Source organism: Amblyomma mixtum, chromosome 2 (genome assembly GCF_055824585.1).
Source record: "Amblyomma mixtum isolate Tamu chromosome 2, ASM5582458v1, whole genome shotgun sequence".
NCBI classification, from domain to species: Eukaryota; Metazoa; Arthropoda; class Arachnida; order Ixodida; family Ixodidae; genus Amblyomma; species Amblyomma mixtum.
Window position 1 is genome coordinate 212,823,655 of NC_143013.1, and position 26,263 is coordinate 212,849,917.

General features: G+C 49.7%; 1 protein-coding gene across 3 annotated transcripts in view; it reads left to right on the forward strand.

The window, feature by feature from the left end:
* The first annotated feature begins 5,340 nt into the window (after positions 1 to 5,340).
* Positions 5,341 to 26,263, forward strand: part of LOC149362492 (uncharacterized) — a 71,973-nt gene continuing 51,050 nt past the window's right edge. Inside the window, exons 1-3 of one of the 3 annotated variants that reach the window (XM_089573082.1) lie at positions 5,341 to 5,571; positions 19,227 to 19,541; positions 23,285 to 23,932. In XM_089573082.1, the coding sequence (XP_089429208.1) occupies positions 5,469 to 5,571; positions 19,227 to 19,541; positions 23,285 to 23,583 (717 nt within the window). In that variant the 5' untranslated portion in view covers positions 5,341 to 5,468 and the 3' untranslated portion in view covers positions 23,584 to 23,932. Of the gene's footprint in view, positions 5,572 to 7,611; positions 7,623 to 19,226; positions 19,542 to 23,284; positions 23,933 to 26,263 lie in introns of those variants that run through there. The other 2 variants (XM_089573084.1, XM_089573083.1) reach the window with 2 other exon arrangements.

The window sequence follows — 26,263 nt, forward strand, 5'->3', positions numbered from 1 at the left end:
TCATTGTTACTCAGAGGGAACTGAGGGGAAGCGTGCCGAAGGCAATATTCTGTTCCTCTATTGTTCTCCATAAAATATTTTGATGCATCATGCATGTGTTGTAGCGCGTATGTACACTTGTGCACAATAAATGTAATAATTTGCATTTTGCTTCTATTATTCTTTAAGCACTCCAGGATAGTGTTCACAAAATGATTTTGAAGTGATAAAACTATGTTGGTAAAAGTGTTGTACTGTGTAGTTAACATACACTTTTCCAAAAGTTGATGTAGGAATTATACTTTCTTCGTACTTGAGTCTTTTGAATAACGGTGGCCAATTGTCGGAAGACCGTTGATAGGGCGTTGGTAGACATTGTCGGTAAGGGGTCAGTAGGAAGTGTATACAAACTCGATAAGGGGATGATAGGAAGTATAAAGACTTTCTATGTACTTGAGTCTTTTGGATAACGGTGGCCAATTGTCGAAAGACCGTTAATAGGGTGTTGGTAGACATTGTCGGTAAGGGGTCAGTAGGAAGTGTATACAAACTCGATAAGGGGATGATAGGAAGTATAAAGACTTTCTATGTACTTGAGTCTTTTGGATATCGGTGGCCAATTGTCGGAAGACGGTTGATAGGTTGTTACTACAATGTACAAAGGCGTTTAAAAGACTTTCTATTCAATGTTGATAGGTTCTATTAACAATTGTCGAAAGACTTTCTAAAGAATGTTACTAAAAATTTTTGTGAGGGGACAGTTATATGTCACCAGGGGACAGTTATATGCGCAAAGGTGCACACAGCCACCGTTGCGCACGACTAACGGAACAACCTCGGGCATAAAGAGAATCGCTGTTAAAAACCAATTTTCAATTCCTAGGCGTTAACCCACGCTGACTGCTTCCTTGCCTGTCAACTAGAACCCCAGGTGGTCGAAATTTCCGGAGCCCTTCACTACGGCGTCCCTCATAGCCTCAGTTGCTTTGGGATGTTAAACCCCAATAAACCACACCAAACCTATAACGGCAATACAGAAACGCACAGAACGTCCGAGTGGCGTTTCAAAGCATTTAGCAGCGCCCTACGACACCGCGTCCCACCCGATGGCAATGAATTTGGCAACATGAACGAGGCACGAGTAGCACGCATGCGGTGGGTCGCGGCACCGAGCTATCTGTGGTTGGGGGAGCTGTGCACATGATTGGCTGCTGAATGCGTCTGACAAGCAGCTCATGGTTTAAAACGAATTCAGGAGTGTATCGATCGCTTCATGCAGAGACGCGACACATCAGTAGCTAGGCCAGAAAAGACCCCGGTCCTTTATTGCGCATAGATTTATAGCTGCGGCTGCAGCGAGGGAAAGGGAAAGGAAGAAGGGGCGTTGACATGTTATCAGGCCGCTTGCTTGATAGCCACATCTGATACATCTTCTTTCCTCTGTGAAAAGATCAGTTTTGACAATGCTCTAAGAAATTTTCCGAAACTTGTGATCATAAGTCAGCCGTTTAGGTTCCATGCGTGGCCGGGTTGTCCTGCGTGGAATGGCTGGCATGGTTGATCCAGCAGCTGCACCTGATGCTGTGAGCTGCGTGCTTGTGGCAAGTCCATCACGTGGCAAGTCCATGCTTGATCCACCAGCTGCACCTGATGCTGTGAGCCGAGTGCTTGTGGCAAGTCCATCACGTGGCTCACCCTGGTCATCGGCGGTACCAGGACTTGAAGTTCTTGTAGCCTCGGAGCGGATGTCCACGTCGTCGTCGCTGTCATCCATGACGTTGTAGTGCTCTTGGGTTCGCAGCAGATGTTGCCTATTACGCCTTAGAAGACGGTCGTTGTCCATTCTCACGATGTGGGATCGGGGAGCCACCTTCTGGAGAACCATCGCTTTGCGCGACCATTGGCGGTCGTCACGAACCCGCACCGTGTCTCCTTGCTGCAGTGGAGGCAGTAGTTTGCCCTTGGACGACTGGCGGTGCTTGACTACCGGGCGCTCCTGTTCGACGCTGCATTTGCGAATGAGCGTTTCAATGGCACTGCCCATTCCTGGCCAGAAGATCAGGCCCCGAGCTCTGGCTTTACTTTTATTCAGCCCAAGATGTCCCGCGTGCAACTTCTGCAGCATCTCCACTCTCATTGTCTTCGGTACGACAATTTTGCATCCTTTCAGCAGTATTCCATCAATTTCCGATAGTTCTGCTGCAAATGGCTTTAACTCTCCTTCAATCTTAGTTCCTTGTGCCACCTGCTCCAAGACTTTGCTCAAGTATGGATCCGCTAAAGTCTCACTTTGCAGGCGCCGTTTTGTTGGTGTGCTTACTATGCTTGCTTGAGAGGACCTGTACAGCATGAACGTCGACATCTTCGGTTGACTCCAGGACGGCACGGACGGCAGGAGCACGGGACAGCATGTCCGCCAACAGCAGGTCCTTGCCCGGAACAAACTGGAGTTCGTAGTCATAACGAAGAAGACGAATAAAGAAACGCTGCAGCCTTGGTGGCATATCTCCGATTGCCTTTTTCGCGATTGCCAGCAAAGGTCTGTGATCCGTTTCAATGACAATCTTGCGGCCATATACCAGCTGGTGAAACTTTTCACATGCGAAAACAATGCCCAGGGTTTCTTTCTCGATTTGCGAGTACCGTGTTTCGCTATCGGTGAGCGCTCGCGAAGCGTACATGACTGGGCGCCACTCACTGCCATGCTTCTGCAACAATGCTGCGCCTAACCCTAGCCCAGATGCGTCAGCCGAAATTTTGGTTTCTTTCTTCGCGTCGAAGAAGGCCAGCACAGGAGGCGTTGTTAATGCTTCGCAGACCTCTTTCCACTCACGCTCATGAGCCGAACTCCAGTCAAAAACGACGTTCTCCTTCACCAAGCTGCGAAGTAGGGCCGTTTTATCGCTCAGTCGAGGCACGTACTTGCGGAAATAGTTAACGACTCCAAGCATTCTGCGGACTGCACTTTTGTCATTCGGGTGTGGCATAGCTTGAATGTTTGAAATTAGATCAGAACTCGGCAGTATGCCATGTTCACTGATGACGTCTCCAAGAAATGTTATTTCCTTCACACCGAAGGCACACTTCTCACGGTTGAACGTAAGACCAGCTTCCTCTGCCCTTCTCAGTGCTGCTCGCAAGCGCTCATCATGCTGCTGTTTGCTGTTGCCAAAGATTAGCACGTCGTCAACATATACATGAACCCCTGGCAGGCCGTCGAAGATCTCTGCGAGCGTCTTCTGGAAGACCTCACTAGCAGACGAAATACCGAAAGGGAGCCGAAGGAATCTGTAGCGGCCGAACGGAGTCGCAAACGTGCATATTCGCGACGTGGCCTCATCTAACGGTATTTGGTGGAAGCCGGAGTTTGCGTCAAGGCGGGAAAACAGTCGCGCCCCTGACAATTCGCACTCAATGTCTTCACGTCCGGGCATAGGGTAGTGCTCACGCATGATGTGCTTGTTAATTTCTCTTGGGTCCATGCACACCCGGAGGCTTCCATTCTTTTTGCGAACTATGACCAAGGGACTCACCCATTCGGTGGGCTCGTCTACCCTTTTGATGATGGACGCCTTCTCCATGCGATTGAGCTCTTCACGTAGTGGTTCCCTTAGGGAGAAGGGTACCCTCCTAGCTGGTTGTACGACTGGAACCGCACCGGGCCGCAGGACCATCTTGTAGTGTCGTTTGACGCAGCCGGTTCCACTGAAAAGGTGCGGGGCCGTTTGCTCTGGTGTTTCATGCCCATCCTGCATGTTAACGGCATCGACAACTGATGGAATGAGGCCAAATTGCAGGCATGTGTTAAAGCCAAGGATTGCTTGTCGGCCTTTTTTCAGGATAAAAAAATTCGTCTCGTGCTTCGCTTTGTTCAGGAGCAGTGATGCTGTGGCGACACCCACGTGCTTGATAACGCTGCCATTGTAGGCAGTAAGAACCGCTGTACTCTTGCGCAGGGGCGTTGTACTGCAGATGCGTCGAAAGATGCTGAGGGGAAGAAGGTTTGCCTGGGAGCCCGTGTCAACTTTGAAACTGATGACGCATCCGGCAATCTGGCCGTGCATTGTCCAATCTAGCCCTGCTTGCCTGTTGACACTACATATGCTGACGTCCAAAACTTGGAAGTTTTCATCGCTTTCCACCTCTTCCTGTACTTGGTTGACTTGGCGACTTCTGCGGCACAACGAGAAATGATTCATTCTTTTGCAAGTGTAGCAGCGCTTCCCGTAAGCTGGACACTGTCGCGGCGCGTGCGCCTGGTTGCACTGCTTGCATCGAATCCGCCTTTCTTTACCAGGCTGGTTTCTTACGGCGTAGTCAATGTGGACGTCGCCTTTGGACCAGGTAGCATTTTGCTGCGCGGCAGTCTCCGCTGCCTTACACATCTCTTCTGCTTTCTGCAATGTGAGACTCTTATCTCGTAGCATTTTTTCTCTGAGCGGGGTACTATTAGTGCCGAAAACAATCTGGTCTCGTACCATGGATTCTTCAAGGCCACCAAAATTGCAGAGCTTAGCTTGCGTTCTGAGGTCTCGTGCAAAGGGCTCAAATGGCTCGGACTCACCTTGTACCCGCATACGAAATACATGCCTCTCGTAGACTTCGTTTTCTTTTCCGTCGAAGTAACTGTCAAATTTCTTGAGCAGCGTGTCGTAATCATCTTTGCACTCATCTTTCGCGTAGCTGAAGTTGTTGTAGATGTCCAGTGCCTCGTCGCCGGCAGCGCTTAGAAGGATCGCTGCTTTGACTGCTGCTGACTTTGGGGTGGCGGTCGACGTCGCTGTCAGGAACAGTTGCAGCTTCTGCTTGAATATTAGCCAGTTTCTTCTGACATTCCCAGTCAACTGCAGTGGTCCCGGCGGTTTCACGATGTCCATTGCTTCGGCTGCTTGAATAATCCAGCTGGGCACACCGGGCCACTTCTGACACCATGTATCGATCGCTTCATGCAGAGACGCGACACATCAGTAGCTAGGCCAGAAAAGACCCCCGGTCCTTTATTGCGCATAGATTTATAGCTGCGGCTGCAGCGAGGGAAAGGGAAAGGAAGAAGGGGCGTTGACATGTTATCAGGCCGCTTGCTTGATAGCCACATCTGATACAAGGAGGACCTTGGATGCCGGCACTATTAACAGTTTAAAGGCAAAGGCTCTTGGAGGGTGCACACAAACGCAGCCGAGGGGCAGCTTCGTACATGGAACGCGGCACAGATGCGGGCAGCTAGAGCAAGAAACACACAGTAAAAACAAAGAAAGCACCAACACGCTACTCGTAAATGCGCAGAGGAGGGGTTGGTGAGCACCAAGGGGAACAGCCTACCAGACACCGCTCCCTCCCTCAGCAGGAGTAGTGTGCATGCCCCAACCCTCACCCGCTCTCTCTCGCCTTCTCAGCCGCGAAGTCGGCGGTGAATCGTCGGCGTCTAGGCGTTGTGCAGGTTTGCTACGAGTAAATTTTGGAACGCGTGTATAGTTGCGTCCAAGTTTACAATGACCCCACTTCCTGTAAGGAGACCAGCAAATGAGACAGAGCGTCGCTCAACTCAGAGGTGCACACCACGAGAGCGGCTGGAAGGAAAGCGTTTCCCCTCAGGTAAGATTCCTTATAGCTCGACGCGGTTCGTACTCAAACTAGCATTGCAAACAGCAAACGCGCCTCTGCTAGCGTTCGTAAGCTTGGTGTGACATACGCATGGGTTAAAGAACAAGTGTCTGCGAGCACTGATCGCAGCGAACGCGCCTCTGGTAGCGTTCGTTCTTAAGCAGGGAACACATGTGCGACAACTTCGCCGACGCGCCGCACCGATCGTCGCGTGCGATCTGCCATCCCACAGCAAGCAGGGACACACGGAGCGGTGAGCATCGCTGCGCCGCTCTACCCAAGCTCCGCCCACAACCGCTGTCACACTTCGCCGCCGTGCAGCGGTGCCTCAGCGCTGCTTGTGATCGTGTACAAATATCCCAAGAAAATACAAGATTGCCTTGTTATCAGAAAGTCTGCTCGAGCAGCGACAAAGCATGCCTGCTTATGTTGCGAGCTTTCGGCAACGGCACCGCTCGCGGGCGCTCTGGGCGACGAGCTCTGCTACTACCTGGCTGCCGTGGTCGTCGCTAGGCCTATAGCCCCTTTCGTATCGAAGACGCAGCGGCCGGCGCTTCGGAAGTCGCCTGAGCTATAATAAAAGGCCTACTCCACACATCGCTCTACTGTCAACAGCATGATCTCACAATAAAGTAATAATATGGTCAATTTCCGCGACGCCTTCGGCAGCGAAGCGAGTGGGCGCCAGGCGAGCCGGCCAGCGGCAGCTGCGAAGCGGTTGTGGAAAGAAGTTTGCTTGTATCGCAGTCGTTACCTTTAGCAGCAGCTCAGTATTGGTCAGCGATCCTCAAAAATGACATATTCTTTCACATTTCTCATCCGAGGGTTTATTATTTAAGTCAAGAACACACTTTAGCTCGTTTTTATGACACCGGCAGACGGGATGGCTCGGCCCCGAGCATCGCGCTCTACGTCATCATGACGCTGCCGCTCTCTGCGCTCGCATTGGCTCCTGCTTCCCGTCGTTGCGTTTGTCGCATGCGGCTCGTCGTTGGCATCCAGCAGGTTGGACGCATGCGACGAGCTGCGCAACGACGCGCCGCAGCGAATCGCACGCACTTTTCGCACATGTCGGTGTGTCGTGCGCATGGGTTAAAAAACAAGTGTCTGCGAGCACTGTAGAACGCCTTGAAATTCATAATGATAAGGTCCTTTTCATTATCACAAATCGCCGTAGTGTCCCAGTGGCTTTGGCCAGATCACCAGATCGCGGATCAGATGCCAGGCCACGGGAGCCGTATTTTGGTAGAGGCGAAATCCTAAACGCCCGTGGCCTACTTATTCCCCAGCCCTCTACTACGGCGTCGCTCATAGCCAGTATGGACTTGAAACCCGCATACTAATACCTCATTTTGATTACGATGTTTTCTGAGAGCATTCACCGTTGCAGTGCATCTACTTCGGCATTTTTCGCAAGAAATGTTTCGACCTGCCGTTATTCACAGACACGCTCAAGCATCTCTAATTTACGGCAAAATTTACGCGGATTGAGACGCCGCTATTTCCGTCAGAAATGTACTCACCTACGAGAAAAAAAAAAAAATGCCCGATTCTCGCCGTATCCTCTCAAGCAACAGCAGAAAAAGCAGAGGACCTTCACGCTCTGCTGCTTTGGTGAAGCACATCGTTCAGCATTACGCGAAGTTACTAACTGCGCACCACACCTGATAAACTTCCATAACTGGAGCGCGTCGCTGAATTTAAAAAGTAGACGCTACGAGGGTTTCTTTTTTTTTTTTAATACCAAGTCCTACGCTGCTCGCGGTTGCTTTATGTCAACGTTCTAAATTTTTAGTGAAAAGCCGTCACCACCGTGACAGCGTCTTGGACGGCGTTCGGCTCATAAGCACGAAGGCGTGGGAGAAGCGAGACACCACAGCTGTTTCTAAATGGAGGCGAAAGGAAAAATGCTATTGAAGCTCTAAGCACGTTCAAAAAATATAGCAGTGGTCTAAACCGTGCTGCGCCTACATTATTCCGCTGCAGGAATGCAAGCGTGTTGACCCATGTTCTGTCGCCATAAACAAAGTGCAGTTTTTCAGGTAACTGGCATTTAATCACGCGCGTGCTCTCTCCCGTCGCGCAGGGTAGCGAGTAGCGGCATGTGGTAACTTAAGTGAGACACATAATCCCGGATACGCCGCGGTGGTTCAGTGGATATGGCGTTTGGCTGCTGACCCGAAAGGCGCGTGTTCGATCCCGGCCGCGGCGGTCAAATTGCGGTGGAGGCGAAATTCTGCTGTGCGATGTCAGTGCACGTGAAAGAACCCCAGGTGAACGAAATTTCCTGAGCCCTTCACTACGGCGTCCCTCACAGCCTGAGCCGCTTCGGGAAACCCCCGTGAAACCAAACCATATTTTCGGCCACCTCGCGGACAAGTGGCGCCATCTGGCGCTATCACCGCGATTCTTGTTTGAACGGCTTCATACCGCGCTGTGGCGGCAATCCTTGGCGCCGGGCGCACCCCCTACTTATATTAACTCTATGCCCGCTACACTGGGAAAGCTTTCTGTAGCTATGCAGTGGAAGCTACGAGGACGAAGCGAAAGGCTTCTACAAGTACGCTCCTACCACGCGCTCATGAGCTAGAGAGATAAGCGTTTAAGCTGGCGGCGCATGCGCTTGCCTTCTACTGCATAGCCACATAAAGCATTTCTACGAGTATAGAAACTCTACCAGACTAACAATCATGTGCCTTCGCATTGTTGCTGTTGGTTGTAGGTAGTAATTAAAAAACTATAGCCGATTTGCGTGGTTAACCAAATTCGGAGTACGTTCGCTAGCACTGCTTATCGCTGCTAACTTTTTAAAACGACGCAAAGTGCACGGGTGCCCGGCCGCGCTGGCTCAGGGATTATGGTGCTCGGCTGCTGGCCCAGAAGACTCGGGTTTGATCTCGGCTGCGTCAGTCGAATTTCGATGGAGCCGAAATTCTAGAGGCCCGTGTACAGTGCACGTTAAAGTACCCCATGTGGTCAAAATTTCCGGAGCCCGTCAGTACGGCGTCGCTTTGGAACGTTAAGCGCCCATAACGCGGAATCAAAATAAGGCCTCTACAGCCGTATTTCAACAGAGGTGATACAGCCGCATTTCAACAGAGGTGATAACAGTTAGGGGCTTGTATGGCGTAGCATCCACATAACAAACAACGGGTGGTCGAAAAAGCGATTAAACATTTATTGGCAGAAGTGCTGGCTACAGCTGTTGCGGGTGGGGCCCGTAGTCGAGGGCCCCAGTGGCTTCTGTCTGCTCCCTTCTTTGCGGTAGTGAGCAGCACCTCCTCGTGTTCCGGGGAAACGCTGGCCAGCTTCATATTTCCTCCAACACCGTTTCAGGCGACTTAAGGTGGTTGGATTCTCCTCGGTGGCTCAGTGGTTAGACGTTCGAGGCTACTGAGACGGAGTTCCTGGGTTCGAACCTATCTGCGGCATCCGCGTTTTGGTGGAGGCGAAATACAAAAAGCGCCTGCGTGCTGCGCGATGTCAGTGCAGGTTAAAGATCCCCAGGCGGCCGAAATTATTCCGGAGACCTCCACTACGGCACCTCTATTTCTCTTTGTAAGTGAAGGTTAAAGATCCCCATGCGGTCTAGTTATGCCGAGCCCTCCAACACGGCAAGTCTTTCTTCTTTCGCTTCCACCATCCTCCCTTTCCTTACGGCGTAGTTTTGGTGTCCACCGAGATGTGAGACAATTACTGCAACATTTCCATTCCTATAAAAACCAATTTTTCGATTTCTTTGAGTAGGGGTATCGCCAAACCAAAAACATGCAGCCCTCCACTACGGCTGCTCTTTATTATTTGCTTCTTTCCATCACGTATCCCTTCATTCCATTTTTTTCCGCATGGTGCGGTGGAGGTGTCCACCGGGAGTGATACAGCTAGTTTGATTTCGTTCCCCATACACAGTTATAAGAAGTCATGGATGTAGTCACGCCAACACGAGCTCTTCCCTACGGTTTTCTTGGTATAACAACCTTAGCGTTCACTAAGTTCGCCAAGAGTTTCAGCGCCGCTATGCGATGATGGATCACGAAGACACGCCCTGCTATTAGTACGAATTCCGAACAGTGTTTCATTCCGCCGGCATAGGTCCGGTTTGATTTGGTTAGTGGGGTTTAACATACCGAAGCGACTCAGGCAGCGAAGAACACCGTTGTGCAGGGCTGTGGATAATTTTGACCACCGAGCTTTCTTTAACATGCACTCACGTCGCACTGTGCACGGGTCTCGAACGTTTCACCTGCGTCGAAGCGCGACCGCTGCGACCGGGATCGAACCCTTGTCTGTCGGGTGAGCAGCCCCATCCCCAGCAAATTAACAGGATTCGTTGTATCAGTGCACTGTGATGACGCTTCCGCAATCATTGATATTTTCGTCTCTGATCGAGCGCTGTTGATAGTGTAATCGGTCGTTCGCGTGCGCGCCCCTTCCATAGCCGCCGTCATCGCTTCAGCAGAAGCGGTTGGTGCGGCACGCGTATGTTCTTCCCGCCGTTTCATTTCACTTCTGTCTACTCGCCTCCATCGAAATTCCACCGCCGAGTCGGGATCGACCCCGCGTCTTCCGGGTCAGCAGCCGAGCACCATAACCACTGAGCCACTGCGGTGGACTTGCTCAGGGGATGCATGGAGCATATTTACGCGTGCGTAATAGTGAGATGTATGTCGACGATGAGTTTTTCTAGCGAAGCACAAAGCATCTACACTTCTTTCGCACGGGAACAGCGTTCTGAGCCACGTTAAAGAGGGCGTTCCGCCGTATATCGGGAGCAACATTCGACGGCCGTCTCTGAGCTCTCAGCCAGCGGGCTCACCGAACACTTTGAGACGCCACCGTGTTAATACACAGACGTGAAGGACGATACTGTAACTGTAAGCGTATGAAGCTTCGCACTAGCATACATGGATTACGCAGGTGGCCACGTATGCAAAGTGCCTACATTTCTTACGGGTGTCGCTCAGCGTCGATACCGGCTTACCTAAACGCGAAGTAGCGTTGAACAGCCTGAAATACCCACTTTCAGTCGTGTGAGCAATTTCATCTTCGTAGAAGGTGAGGTTGCCACTGTCTTCGACGCGTGGATGCACCGCCATAGCGTTGCCGTCTTGCAGGCGGACAAACTTCACATACTTACGAGGCTGCGCTGCGACCGCTCACGGCATTCACCGTCAGAAAATGGCGTTTTGTGCGTTTGAAACGCCCACCTACTTTTTTCGTCTGCTAGCTTACACCTCCAAAGAAAGGCAGGTAGAAACTGTTGTTCTCGTGCTACTGCACGCAAACAAGTGTGTTCGTGTAGGTGGGTGGCGCTACACTTTTTCTACACTCGCAAAAAAAAAAAAACAGAGCCATGCTACTCTTGCTACACTAGTGTAGTCAGTGTACGTAAAAAAAAAATGGTCCTAGTATATCCACAAAACAAACATGGGTGCCGATGGCGATACTAGCCCCAAAGCGCTTCTGTTGCCATTGGCGCAGCGTATGAAAATGTTTGCGCCGGCGCAGACAGCGGGTGTCGCGCTGGTTTTGATGAGGCAGCGTGGCATGCGAATTTCTTTGGAGGAGAAATTCTAGAGTCCCGTGTACTGTGCGATGTCAGTGCACGTTAAAGAACCCCAGGTGGTCGAAATTTCCGGAGCCCTCCACTACGGCGTCTCTCATAGCCTTAGTCGCTTTGGGACGTTAAACCCCATAAACTAACTAACTAACTAACCATTCCGGGCAGTGTTTGATAAGGCGCTGATGCAACCATTCCGGGCAGTGTTTGATAAGGCGCTGATGCAGGTGAAACGCCAGTATTCGATGCTGCTCATTTTCCCTGGGGTTATTACTTGCTCAAAAAATGCGCCCTCTTCAAACAGGAAGCGTTCTGGGGCTAAATCGCGGTGTTGCCACGACAAAAAAAAAACGGTAGAGATCACTGCGGCACCAACATTGGAGAATTGCGTAACAAGACGTCAAACATTTTGATGTCACACCTGTTGACGTCGACGTAAACTTCCGCACTTTTCACGTGAACCGAGACTCTTGATCGGAAACCGAGACCCTAAAACCAGAAGTCGATCTCTTATCGATCAGTTCATCATCATCACCTATCGATACCTTATCGATACCACAATTACTTTTCTTGATAAAGATCCCGGCCGCGGCGGTTGAATTCCTTTGGAGGAGAAATCCTAGAGGCCCGTGTACTGTGCGATGTCAGTGCACGTGAAAGAATCCCCGGTGGTCGAAATTTCCGGAGCCCTTCACTACGGCGTCCCTCATACCCTGAGTCACTTTGGGACGTTAAACCCCATAAACCAACCATAAACCAACCTTTTCTTTATAAAGTTCCATCAGTTGCCCATCTAATTTTTCAAACTTCGCGCCACGCTTCGTTTTCAAATTTGGCCCACGAGTTGGCTCCGCCCACACTTCCAGTCACGTGGGGTCAAACTTCCGGCGTTTTAAAATTTGGCGTCAATCTTGCTCCTGCCCCGCCCACTTTATCGACATTACTGGCTCTAATTTAATTAACCCGCCTCAACTCCCCAATTTACCATACGAGATTTTTCGATGCTCTCTCCGATCGTACCATTTTTTTTTTCGCATAAGCCCATTCATTCGGACTCAATCGTGCGGGAAAACTTGTGATGACACGAAACCGCAAACGTAGCCATAAAATGTGTACGCATTAAAAAAATGTCGACGATTACGCTACTTCCTAATGCGAAATTTGAGCGCAGCTCATCAGCTGTTTAAGTTTTTCGATAAATTGAGGCGAAGAATTCGAGCAAGACATGTATGTACAATTACAGAAAACTTGTTATTTTTCGCACTTAATCCTTCTTCAAGAAACACTCTACTAACAGTTCTTCATTTTCATGAAGGAAGCTTTGTGGTCGGAGAAATAGATGGATATATGCTCGACTTTGCTGCACCAATGTCTTGTTTTCAAAGAAGAGCTCTATGTAAGTATTTTGCGAGGTTGTCACAGCCGTGGGAGGCGTTACGAGCGAGAGGAACGGAATGTTCTGCCGCATAAGTGATAAGAAATTCCTGTTTGTCTTTATACCTGCATTATAGTCTCCACCCACCCTGCCACTCTGGGGCGGGTGGCAGTTCATGGTTGATCGCGAGAATCGCTCCCCGCTGTCAGCTCTAATGCATGCAGCCCACATCTCTCTCATCACCCCACGTACCTAAAGCGCAATTCAGGCGTCCACTGACCCAGGGAGCCAGTTAAGCGCACTTCCTTCCTTTAAAGTGATAAAATTATCGGATTGTAAAACGTTTCCAAAGCCAACGCCAATGAACTTAATGAATTCCGACGGCGTATGGCTTCAGCGCCGCGTTTCTGGCACAACGTTGTCAACGCCAACCCATGCAGCGCTCATGTGTCACTACCGCCACGTAGCATAGCGTAAAGCACGATTGAGGTGTCCACTCTTCCAAGAGGGCAGTTATGCGCCTTCGATCTGCTTTCCAAGCTCCCGCTCCATTGGTTTCGCAGCTTCTTAAAGCGCGACTAAGGCGTCCACTGCTGGTTACGAGAAACGACGGCGACGCCGCGAAACGCAGAAACTGACGCCAAAGAGCTGTGCTATGAAACAGTCGACAAAAATATTAGCTGTGGTTCAACCACTGTTGAAACCTAGTTAGAGAACGAGAGAGAGGGAATAAACTTTATTTATAGAGTCATTGAAGAGGAAGGCTCCCTTCTGGCGCAGGTGGGCTACTGTCGCTTGGGCCTTGATCTCGGTTCTCGGCGACCTGGTCAGCTCTCTCTGTGAGCAACTTTTGCTGCCACAGGTCCGAGCTGCGCAGCGCGGTCTCCCACTGCTCCTCTGTGGTTATTCCGCTGAAAGGGTTCTTACTGTAGGCCCACATGATGTGGTTAAGGTTAGCCTACTCTCTGCAGCTTTTGCGTTCTGCAGAGTATATATCTGGACGAATTTTGGCTAGTATTGCGGGGCATGGGAATGTGTGCGTTTGGAGCTGCCTGAGATGGTTGCTTGCTCTTGCGTGAGCGTAGGGTTGGGAGAGGGATATTCCAATCTGCTCCTTTGATAGAAAGTCGTGATTTCACTAAAAGTGAGTAGATGGTCCCTCGCTGAGCTGGCCCCGTGGTTTGGGAACGCGTCTGGTCCTGCCCCGATAGTTTGCTCTCGGGTTGTGTTGTTGGCCTTTTTGGTTCCTGGGAGGCCTGACTGTGGGGGAGTCCATATTATTTTGGTTCGAGTTTTTGGGCGGTATTTGCTAATTATTTTTGCGGCCGGGGGATGTACCCTGCCTTTTAGAGAGCGAAAGCTATGGCGTATCGGGCAACTATAAGCGGCTTGGTGTCTGTAGCGTTGAGTGCGTTCCGTTCCGACATTCGAAAACGCCGGAAGTCGTGCACCACGTCACCGGAAGTGTGGGCGGGCGCTAAATTTGAAAACGAAGCGTGGCGCGATGTTTGGAAACTCAGATCGGCAATGGATGGAACTTGATTAAGTGAGACAAACAATTGTGGTATCGGTAAGTGGTCGATAAGCGATCGATTAGGGAGCGATGAGTGATGTACTTCCGGTCACGAGTGTCAGTTGACGTTAAAAATGGGGAAGTGTTATGTCGACGTTTTGGTGTGACGTCATGCTTACGCACTTCTCCAATGCGGGTGCCGCAGTGATCTCTACGTTTTTCAACACCCTGTGTCGCTTGAAAAATGCAAATTGGTTTTTGAGGAAAGGAGATGGCGCAGTATCTGTCCCACATATCTCGGTGGACACCTGAACCGCGCCGTAAGGGAAGGGAGGACGGTGGGAGATAAAGAAGAAAGAGGGAGAAAGATGTGCCGTAGTGGAGGGCTCCGGAATAATTTCGACCACCTGGGGACCTTTAACCTGCACTGACATCGCACAGCACACGGGCGCCTCTTGCGTTTCGCCTCCATCGGAACGCGGTAGCCGCCGACGACAGTGTGCAACTGCTGTTTCCTCGCCACCCCTGCGACGCGCCGTTGCGTGCACTCTCGGTCACAACGCAGAGCAGACAGACAGATAATAAACTTCATTATATAGCTGAGGGGCAGGGGCGGAGGCTGCGGAAACGGATCAGGTAAACTCCGCCGAATGGACAAGAGCTTATGCGCATCGGCGACCCGGTCAGCCCGTTGGGCGAAAGTTGCGCAATGCGGTCTGCCACTGCTCCTCACTTGTGATAAGGGGGAAGGAATGAGAGGGACGGCCTATTGTGGGATATTGGAGTGTGCCCACCGCAGAGTATGCAGCGGAAGAAGATGGCATATACAGAGGCTGTTTCACCTAAGACTTTACACAATTTTTAAAAACAGGCCTTTTGAGTGAGAAGTGCGCTCTTTGGACTTAGCTTTGTCGGCGGTGTAGTATATCTGAATAATTAACTGATATTTAATAGTTAACTTTCTAACTATTACTGTTAGGCTCTTAATTTCTGAAAGGTGCTTAGCTCACCCTAATTAATGTCCATATCAGCTTTTACAATTTCGAGAACGCGGTTACCATACGTGCTGTGGCCCCAAAAATTGACAGCCGCCGCGGCCGGGTTCGACCCCGGCCGCGGCGGCTGAATTTCTTGACGGCGAAATTCTAGAGGCCCGTGTGCTGTGCGATGTGAGTGCACGTTAAAGAACCCCAGGTGGTCGAAATTTCCGGAGCCCTTCACTACGGCGTCTCTCATAGCCTCAGTCGCTTTGGGACGTTAAACCGCAATAAACAAAAAAACAAACAAAAAACAAACAAAAAGGCGCATATCTAACTCAAAAAGATTAATTTTAAAAATTAGGTGACACACCCTGTATAGTTGAGAACTTCGGCATTTGGCACAGCATAAATTCCTTACCTACTAGCTGATAAGGCCCTACTGGGCACGCATGAAATCTCCTGACACAGCGGAAGAGCCTAGAAGTTCGCATCCTTACACGTCACCCGAAATTAGAGAAAGGACGCGTGCTTCGAGTCATCAGCCTATATACCTACCTCTGACGCAGGTGCCTGTTGGCACGCATCACGCAATGCTAGTGCACCCGTAGTGGACGCCGTGCGCAAATCGGTGCTTTTAGAAGGCAGCTGTGTGTACAGCAGACCAAACGATTTCCTTCAAACGTACAGTCTTTGTCAAAAGTAACCAGGCTGCATGGTTTGCTTCTAGCTCGTACAGTGGAGCCCTTACAGCTTCCCCGAAGCTGAAATTGTCGTTAAAGGCAAGGACTGAGGGTCTTCTTACCTTCCAACACCTTTTGATATTTAGGAAAGTCACAAGGGCTCCACTATATAAGCTAGAAGCAAACCATGCAGCCTGGTTACTTTTGACAAAGACGGTACTACTCGTGCTTGTTGATGTAGCAGTCATCTCATCCCTGTTATCGCGTCTACGTCTCACCTTTGTTGACTGTTTCCGCGCTTCTTCTAATCTTCCTTTCACACTCCTCACGTCTTTTCTCTGGGTACCTCCTTGTCTCTACCCCACAACCATCTTGATACTGCACTGCTACATTGTATCATTACTTCGATCTATATCGGCCCTCTGTATCTGCGTGTTAGACTGCACTTTGTGTCTGCACTCACTTTACCAGCTGAACTCTCTTTTTGTTATTTTACTTTTGCCATATTCCCGTTTGGTTTGTTTTCCACTTTTTCTGATTTGCGGCTACTGCATCCCTGCCTTCCTGTGTCTTGTATTTTTCGTGCGCGGCATTCTGGCTGCATTGCTGTTTTAACTGCTCTCCTACGCATGCCCGAATTGGTGACTTGGCGCTCTTGCCTCTGGGCCAGGCTGTAATTTTATCTCTTCGATGTAATTTTCTTTCGAACTCCATATTGAACGCATCGCACTAGTTCTTTTCTTACAAACTGCCTCGAAGACAAGCAAAGCTCTCCTATATGGTCTAGGTTTCCTCTCTCTCTTTAATTTTTGTTTGTTTAATTCCTGTTTGAAAGGAAAATTTCAAGGGCTCAAAGGATTGAGAGTTCACGCGCAGTGGCTCTGTTTTTGTAACGCGAAATGATTTAGAAACAAAAACACACACACAAAAAAAAACAACGGCAATGACGGCAGCGCTGTGTGCTATCGCCTTCTTTTGCCTTGGTGCCTTTTAATCTTGGGCTGTTTATCATTCAAATTGGAGGCACGGAGGGGGAACAAAATTTCATTTATTTATTTCTTTAGAAATACACCTCAAAGGCACCAGTTATTGGGGAAAACTTGAAGGATAGCGATTTTTCCGATGATTGCTTAAATTGTTGTTGGTTGGAGTGAAGCGCGGCCTCAGCGGTAAGATCATTCCAGTATTATGCAGTCTGGATGACAAATGAGAAAAGATGCGCAGTAGTATGACGGGTAAACACGTTTGGTGTGGTTGACACGTTGCGAAGTCCGCTGAGAAGGCACCCTTACAAAAATGCTTCCTGAGACAGTGTTGAAGTTCTCATGAGCAGACTCAACATGCCATGTTGAATTTTTGTTGTGACCAGGATGGGCTAGTGTTGGTGAATTATTGAGGCCGAGTTGAAACTAATTGGAAAAGTGGCCACTGTGCTAGAGTTGAGCATTCTCAATGAAATTTCTGCTTTGCGTTCATGTTGAATTCATGTTGGAATTATGGGAGTGAACCAACACGCCATTCTGAATCTTGGCTGGGGTAAAAAAGCAAGAAATCCTGGGAATACATTCGTATTGCGCCAGATGGACCGACTACCAATGCAATTTTCGGCGGTGCATTCATATTTATTGCTGTAATTTCTCGTTAACGTGAAGCCGTCATCCCATGTGACGTAGTGCTTCACAAATACGCACAAACACGTATGTATATAAATATATATACATACATACATACATACACCCCAGCCCTACACATCCATCAGATAAAGAGCATGGGACAGTACTGCACACGAGGCTACAGAATGAACTGACTAAGAGTTCATCTTACGATCTTAAGTGCAACCTCGGCTTCGCCCTTATATAGTCCTACTCAGGGGTGTCCGGACCTGCGCAGGTTGTACACTGCCGATCAGCAAAGTTATGTCAGTTACTACTATTCATATTTATTTATTTTATGTGTAGTAGAAGTAATGAAGTTCATATGCAACGGTCTATTATTTGACGACCTTGATTCATTCATAAACAACACAAATAAAGCATTAATTAAGCGCCCTTTTTATGAGAGCACATACGAATCCTCCAAAGTAGGTATGCCTGAATGAGCATATTGCACTTTTTTCTATGCAAGAAAATGACTTTCAGCGGTTTATGAGAGTTTTAACGGGTGCTGCATGCGTTCTTAATATGTGTAATGTGATCAGGTTCTGTTTACACGATGCATGTCGAAATGATTTCAGTTAGTTAGGATTAGAAATGGCTGCCTTGAGATGATTCAACTTAAATTCAACAGAAATTGCTCAACAGTAAATCTCTTGACTACGCTCCACAAAAATTCCGTGTAGCAGGCGTTGAGTAGGCTCAACATACATTGAGTTCATGTTGGTTTCCAGTTGATTCAACAGGAGCTCAACAAGGCGTCAACTGAAGCTCAAAAGTCATTTTTGTAAGGGCAGGATGACAGAGTTGCTTCGCTGTGAATGGTAAAATTCGTGGAAAAGACAAAGTTGAGAAATTTTACGTCGATTAACGAAAGGAGGCAGGTTAGCATGAGACCTTAGATTAGGTGCACTAGTCAAGTAGCTGTAGCTGGAGTAGATAAACAGGGCAGGTCGATTCTGTACTGATCTAGGAGTGTTAATAAGAAATGTTTGATGCAGGTCTCGAATACCACATGCCTACTCTAATTTTGGACTCCAGTTTTGCAACAAGTGGCAGGTTTGGTGGTAAAATAAAACGTACACTCGCCAAAGATGGTTTTTAAAACATGACGTTTCGGAACCGCTACGGGTCCCTTGTTCACATTGAAAGATGGACGGAATGGGCCGCTTCTTATATGCGCACTTGACAGCGCAGTGAGTGGCGTAGTTATCCGGGAGATTACCCTTCGTCCTCTTAATGACATGATCCGTGGTCTGTATATAAAAAGATTCTAAAAGCAGTCGTGACGATAGAGGTTTCTTGGTATCTAAGATTGTGGCGTTCTCCCAGTCAATGGTGTGGTTCATGTCATTAACAGGACGAACGGTAATCTCCCAGATAACTACGCCCACTCACTGCGCTGTCAAGTACGCATATAAGAAGCGGCCCATTCCGTCCATCTTTCATTGTGAACAAGGTACCAGTAGCGGTCCTGAAACGTCATGTTTTAAAAACGATCTTTCGCGAGTGTATGTTTTATTTTACCACTATGTTTTTCCCTCGCCAGACAGGATTCTGCCGAACCCTTGACTAAGTGGCACGTTTTCTACGCCACGAAAGCAATAAGACGGTAGACAATATAGGGATAGCACTTTGGGCACTAGCACAACACCTGTGAACTATGTGCTTGTGATACCACACAAGGTGCGACGAAGCCCGGGATATAGCTCTACTTTACCGGGCGGAGCACAGCTTGTTTCTAGCCCCGCTCTTATATTTCACATTCTTGCACAGAAGTAGAAGCGGGGTAGACGTATGTGAAAACGGTGCCTGTAACTCGATCGTACAAGTTGCTTGAACCAATATCGCGCGGCTGTTCTTTAAGAAAGAACTCGTACCAACAGAGATGGCGAGCGCCGTCGCCAACAAGCTCCTAGCCCTCACGGCCAACAAGGTCGCCGTCCACTACGGCGGCCGCAAGGCCCGCGGCATCCTGCGAGGCCTCCAGCTGAGGAGCGTGGTCCTGAAGGCCCACGTGCTCATCAAGCAGCGCGTCGCCATCGCGGGGACCGAGGAGCCAGCCGAACGAGAGGCGGGACTCGCGGTGAACGAGGCCAGCGGCGACTCGGCTTTCGGCGATGAAAGGGAAGGTGCCGCTGCCCACCCCGCTGCGTCTGATGCCGCTGCTGTCCAGTGTTCCAGCCGCGATTCTTGCGAAGGTGAGTGCGCCTGCTGTAGTCACTTGCTTGCTGTTCGCAATTTCCCTATTTTCACCCATTACGGCGTGTTTTCGAATGATCAGGTTAGCTTAACCATGCTTTCAGTTAGCGGCGCGAAGTTCCTTCGGCTAAAGAGTCTTCTGTTAGCCAACAATGAGGGCGTATAATTTTACGTACTTACAGTCAAGAGATTTATGAGCGTTAACCCGTGGTAGGTAGTCTCGAAAGCTACTTGTGGCGATATGCGGCGACCGCTTTCAGAAACAAAGTTGAAAGCTAGGTGCGGTCGTCCATTCGACACAGCTGGCAAGGCAGCGGAGGTATTTACAGCACGTTGTGAGAACGGTCGCCACGCATCGTCACAGCTCACATGGCCATTGACGTCCAATGGAAGTTCAATGGTTATATACCACTTCGGACTTTTCGATGTCCATCGGAAGTCCCATTTTTGCCCAACGTCCGTAGGACCATCCGATGCAAGACCGCTGATCATGTGTAGTCGATCCGGCGGACGTTCGGACGAGGACAACACACACTTCTCGGACGGTCGCAGGGTAGCATGCATATCCAGCTTATTGAAGCGGCTTACGCACGCTTTTGCCGCAGGACCTCAGCAAGCCTCTGTTTTCATAAAGAGCAAAAATAACTAGCAATAGGTGCAAGGAAAAATAATTTATTCCACCACAAAGCTGCTTCCGAAGGGACAAACACGACACACAATATGCACATACGACAGATTACATAATCACAGAAAAAAACAGTCACGCTGGTCTGTCCACAAACAGAGGTGAGCACGTTTGTCTAGACCTCTCGAGCGGTGGCATGCAGAGTGAATGAAGTGAAATTTTACGCAGCATAAGGGTGAGGGATTGTTCCTGCACGGTGTTCCATTCCTATCAGTGTGCACTCGAGCGCGAATGTTATTTTTGAAATTCAGTGCCTGTTGTCGGAAATCGCTTTCGCTCCTCCACAAAGCACCGCTCGAGCTCTCCAGAGAAGTGTGCTCACCTTTCGCGCGTTCCAGATGGGGGTGGTGGTGCGACACTTCTGTTTAAAAAAAGGGGCAGTGGTTTAGCTCTGGTTAAACATGGAAGATTGCGAAAGAAACAAGGAGAGAGAGAGGCGATGGAGTGCGCCCGGCACGCCAGCTATGCGCTGCTACTACGCATGCGCAACTGGCGAGCTCGGTGACGGCACCCCTGAGTCACCCGCGCAGCGACGGCGGCGGCGCGCCAGCCACTGCTCCTTGCGCATGCGCAGTATGGCCCTTCCTCGGCTCCGCGACATGGCTTGACTCACGTAGTGCTGCTTTCGCAACAACAGCCTTTCTGTTATAGGCGTTCAGTGGGTCAAGGGCCAAGGTGACGAGGGCGCGTTGCAGTTTTAGATCCAGGGGGGCAAGCCGGGCCACGGGGGTGGAGGCGGGGGGGAAACGGATAGGCGGGGGAAATTCCAGATGAGTTACGCAGTAGAGTGCACGTCTATTGGAGACGACGACGCGACGCAGGCGAACTTTTCCTAAATTCAAGTTTTTCTTTAAATCACCAGTATCACTTGACCGCGCCAGGCCGCATTTTCACACATTTGCTTCCCTTCAGTAACCGCCCTCTCAACAAATGTTCCACTGCCCTACTTCAGAGTACAGCGAGGCCTAATGACACACGCGCAAGATACTCATTCGTCGACCTCTAGTCTCTGTCGACCTCCCGCTATAGTCTATTTGCAACTATTACTTACTATTTGTAAAACTATTATTTCATTCTCTTCGTTGACAACAGTCAATTTACTGCCGAACGCTCCATCTACGAATGAACTGACTTTGCGGTATGAACTCAAGTTAAACATTAATCAAGTAGTTGTGTAAAAGAAGCAGTCTCCTATTTTATCCTTCCTTTAGCAGGAATATGCTAGCACTTTTCTAGATTAATCCCTGTGCTGACCACCTTTTCATTCCACTTCTTCAGGTGGTCTAAATAAGCGAAGTAATAGCAACTTGTGCGGTCGTCCATACACCTGTCTAGAACGCTGAAACTTCGTACCGTCTGCGCTCTGCAGCGCGCGTAGCGACGTCTAGCGGTAGCGCCTGGTTCGAGACAGCGCTTCTCGAATATGATCTGAACATCAGACATGCGCTATCTCGAACCAAACGCTGCCGCCAGACGTCGCTCTCTGCGCTGCGGAACGCAGACAGCATGCAGTTGAGCGCTCTAGACAGCTTTGTGGACGACTGTACGTCCGCTAAAAGCACACGCACGCATCGTTGTCGACGGTGCAAGTACTTTGTACCCAAGGAGGAGAAAAAATTCCGGTACAGCCTTTGTAGAAGCGCCTGCTCCGCTACGGCCCGTTGGTTGCCTCCACAGCCCGAGTGACTGAAACCACTCCAGTAGGACGAATGCAAACGGGGAGCCGTAGAGGCAGCGTTATTTTTGTGTGGAATGGGCACTATATTTATCTACCTTCATCTCTGGACATATCACGCTATATATTGTCGAAGCTTTGGAAGCTTCTCAAGAAAGCCACTAGCACCACGCGCAGAGTGCATCCGGCTGTAGGCTCCCCATCTGTGTGCTACACTTTTCTTGTTTTTTCCAGGTGTTCAGCAAGAAGTCTCATAACGTCGCTTGCAATATTGTGTTCGCAGCAAATGCTAGAAGAGCGCCCACTGTATACTGTCAAGAACAAGTGGTGGACACTACGCCACCTTCGGGGATGTAGTATTTTTGTGCGCGCGGCGGAATTTTTAGGGGGAAGCGTCGTTTTCATCCTAACGCTAAAACGCAATACTGCGTCAACACCGCAGCGAAAGTTGCCGTTATCCGCCGTGATAAACTTCGCTGCAGGATAAAATGAGTATCTGGCACAGCTAAGACGTTAACCTCTTACCCGACCGCGCAGAGAAGCAGCTGAGCTGTCATTAACTCGAGAGCGTTGCTTTTCTGCAACAATAAGACAACAGGAGCACATAGCATTGTACATCGGTTTAGTTTATACGGGTGACAAATATGCGCAAACCTGAATATAGCAAGAAATGGTCATAGATGCCTGCAGCGGTGCATGGAGCGAAGTTTCATACTGCAGGGCAACACACAAAACCAACTTCGAGATAACGTTTGCTCGCGCTTCAGCTTGCAGCAGTCGCGGCCGTGTCCTCTTTGGTAGCATGAATTCTGCAGTACACAAACGTTTCCTCTTTAGCGGCGAGACAAGTGGTTGCACGGAAGGTGCGCATTTAGCCTCCTACCCTCTAAACAAAGATAAAAAAGATTCCCAGGCTTAGCTTGGTTAAGCCAAGAATGCGTTGCATATTGCGTGGTCTTTTTTTTTTTTGAGGGCGTTGGCGGCACTCGATTTTCTCGGCAAGATGTCACGCGCCGGCGCAGCGCCCCTAGCGGGAGGAGCGGGAGTCAGGTGGTGGCTGCGGCCGTGCGCGACCGCGCAAGTTGGGGCCCAGCTTTTCCTCCGGCTGTCGTGACGTCACGTCACGTGGTTGCGCTCAAGGTCAATGGTGTCTGCCCGGCCGCACCCAAGGGCTGGACTGAGTGATTGCAATATGCAACGCATAAAAGGGAGTAACTTGTCCTCTAGCACCCTCCCTTTTATTAGAGTGAGTGCTCTACAGGACATACTCTGTTTTTACTCCCACATAGGCGTATTCTTTGTTTACAGTGTAGTATCGCGTAGAAAATTTGTAACAGCTGATGAGAACGTTTATCAGGTCCTTTTTTCGAATTTGTGTGCAGGTATTGAAGTGCCTCCAAAGCCTACGGAATTCCCGGCCCTGTGGGAGCATAGCGATACGCCAAAGCTGAGTTCTCGTGATGGCGGCTGGCCTGGCCCCTGCGTCGTCCGGCCGTGTCTATGCCCCGCAGATGTAACCAGTGACGCCGATGAGTCATCGTGTCTGCCCGGTACGCTGTATGAAGAGTACCCTATCGAAGGCGCCCCGTTTCCATCATGGTTGGACGAGGACAACTTCACCGAAGACGAACCAGTGGTGGCGGAGCCTGACCTCAGTTTTCTGGACGATGGCGAAATCTGAAAGCGAAGGCACTGCTCCGATCCTCATACGGGGCACGTCGAAAAGGGAGACTGCCGTCGCGCGCACTTTAGGCGACCTCATCGCCAACGGCACCGACCGCAACTTCGTTTCCCAACTGCGTTGCTTTCAACGTTCCCCCGATTTCAGGCATTTGAGAGAATGCAATCTCATTGATCGCCAATATATGTCGATTCATTACCATTAGTGCTTCGCACCTGAAATGGAGCGTCGTTAACGGAATGTAAGCCGAGTGACGCTCCTTCTTTCGCTTGCGATTGTGTAAAAAAAGTGCGAAGATTTTATTCCTTTCATTTAACTCGATGCGCAATAAAAGTCGATTTTAGGAGAACTTCTTGCTTTTTCCTGGTTTTTCAATCACGTATCTATACTTCGATGTTCATGAGAATGTTCATGAGCCGCCATGAGAATTGTGGGAGGACGTTCATTCATGCAGCATATTCTTGGATTCAGTTTAACGGAAAAAGTGTCAGCTTGGCATGCGCAAGACTTGTTGACTTCTTCGTCACAGAATCCCTTAAGACGCTTGGTTTCAACCTGAAGGTCCATTCAACACAACCTGCATAAGCAGTGGGTTTATTGCAGGCTGCCAAAGTATCAGTTACCCACCACTTATTGTAGTACACTTGAAGCGTTTACGAGACGCATACAGCACGGCGCGTACTGATGTGAGGGCGCCAGTATTGCCGGGCAATTCGTGCAATAGGCGCGGTCTGCACTGCCTTAAATGAAACCAGCCGTTTTCTTGCTAAGGCTTCCTTCGCACTGCTAGCCTGGTGGGCGGTGCAAGGGCAGCATGCGTCCTGGGCTTGACCGGTGCGGAAGAGTTTGGTGGGTCTCACTACCGCGCACAAGCGACGGCGCGTGTCAGTGAAAACCCCGCATGGGGAAGGCAGTACGAGCTTATGGAGCACTGAAAGAATACGTCGAGCGACGGCAGCCGCTACTAGTTCATTACCACACATCAGCCTTGTCTTCTGCGTGCTACCTAGCCCAGAAGTGAGTGTCTTTCGCGAACGCGACTAGAAAACGCTATCTAGTACAGGCCTATTTTTGCAGCAATGACCGTCTGGGCGTACCGAATTGAGGTCCTAAATAGGACTCTGTAAGGATGGGAGCTTCCCTGGAAAGAAGCAACCGAAGCTGTGCAGTCTGCGCGTGTCATGAATGAATGCTAAACAATTTAAACGCGTCATCATAAAAGGGGCGGTCCGAGCGAGATATGTTCATCGTATCGGCTAGCAAGCAACTCGGCCGGTAGAAGAGGCCAGCGCTGTACAAATACGATTTCTCACAATGCCTTTTCACGGATCTGTCTGTCACTAGTCTTGTCCATGCAGTGCACGTGCCATTCTGTTGATAACTCTGCGGAATCAGCAGAAATATCTTATTTAAACAAAGCAAAACTCGTTGTGACTATATCGAAGTACCCTGTACGTGAAAAAAAAAATTGCCGACGATTACGTTACTTCCTAATGCGAAATTTGAGCAGAACACATCAGCTGTTTCAGCTTTTCGATAGATTGAGGCAAAGAATCCGAGCAAGACATGTGTGCACAATAACAGACAACTTATTTTTCACACATATTCTTTGCTCAAGAAACACTCCGCTAACAGTTCTTGATCGTCATGAAGGAAGCTTTGTGGTCGAAGAAATAGATAACTATATGCTCGACTTACTGCACCAATGCCTGGTTCTCAAAGAAGAAGTCTATGCAAGTATTTCTTGAGGTTGTCACAGCCGTGAGAGGCGTTACGAGCCAGAGAAACGGGATGTTCTTCCTTATGAGTGGTAAGGAATTCCTGTTTGTTTGTTTTTATATTTACATCAAAGCCCCCACCCACCCTGCCACCCTGGCAGGCGGCAGTTAATTGATCGCGATAGTTCGCTCACCGTCGTCTGCGCTAATGCATACGGCTAGCCCACATCTCTCTCTCATCACCCCACGTATATTCAGGCGTCCACTGACCCAAGGAGCCAGTTATGCGCACTTCCTTTCCTTAAAATGACACAACTTTGTCAAAAGCAACTCGTGCAGCGCATATCTGTCACTACCGCCACGCCACGTAGCTTTCCTCGCATGAAACACACATCCAGCTCTCAGAGGCGGTCACGGACGTGGATAACCACCTTCTACACTTCTGGGAAGACCGTCATCGCCTCGTCCGCTGTTGGCTACGAAAGAAACACAATAGAAAGCTTAAAGCTCGAATTGCCGAGCTTACCCAGAAAGCGGCAGAGTACGCGGCCCAACTCGACGACTCCAACTGGGTGGATAGATGCAACACGGCCGCGCGACAAATGTCCAGCCGAAACACGTGGCGTCTCTTTCGAGCCCTAATCGACCCAACCCAAAAACGAACGGAAACATAGAAACATTTGCAGCGAGCCATGCACGCTTTCCCTGGCAACACGACTCAACTGGCACAGAAACCTCGGGACCAGAATTTGAGTACAGCCCAAGACCCTCGTGGATCTGCGCACTCTTGTGCAGGAAGAGAGAACACGGAGCTGGATCAACCTTTCCAGCGGCATGATCTGCGGGCGGCTCTCGCAAAAATGAAACGGGGCACTGCACCAGGAAGGGATAAGGTCACCGTCAAGCTTTTGACGAACCTGCCGGACTTGGCATACCAGCCCCTCCTCGACTACATCAATAGA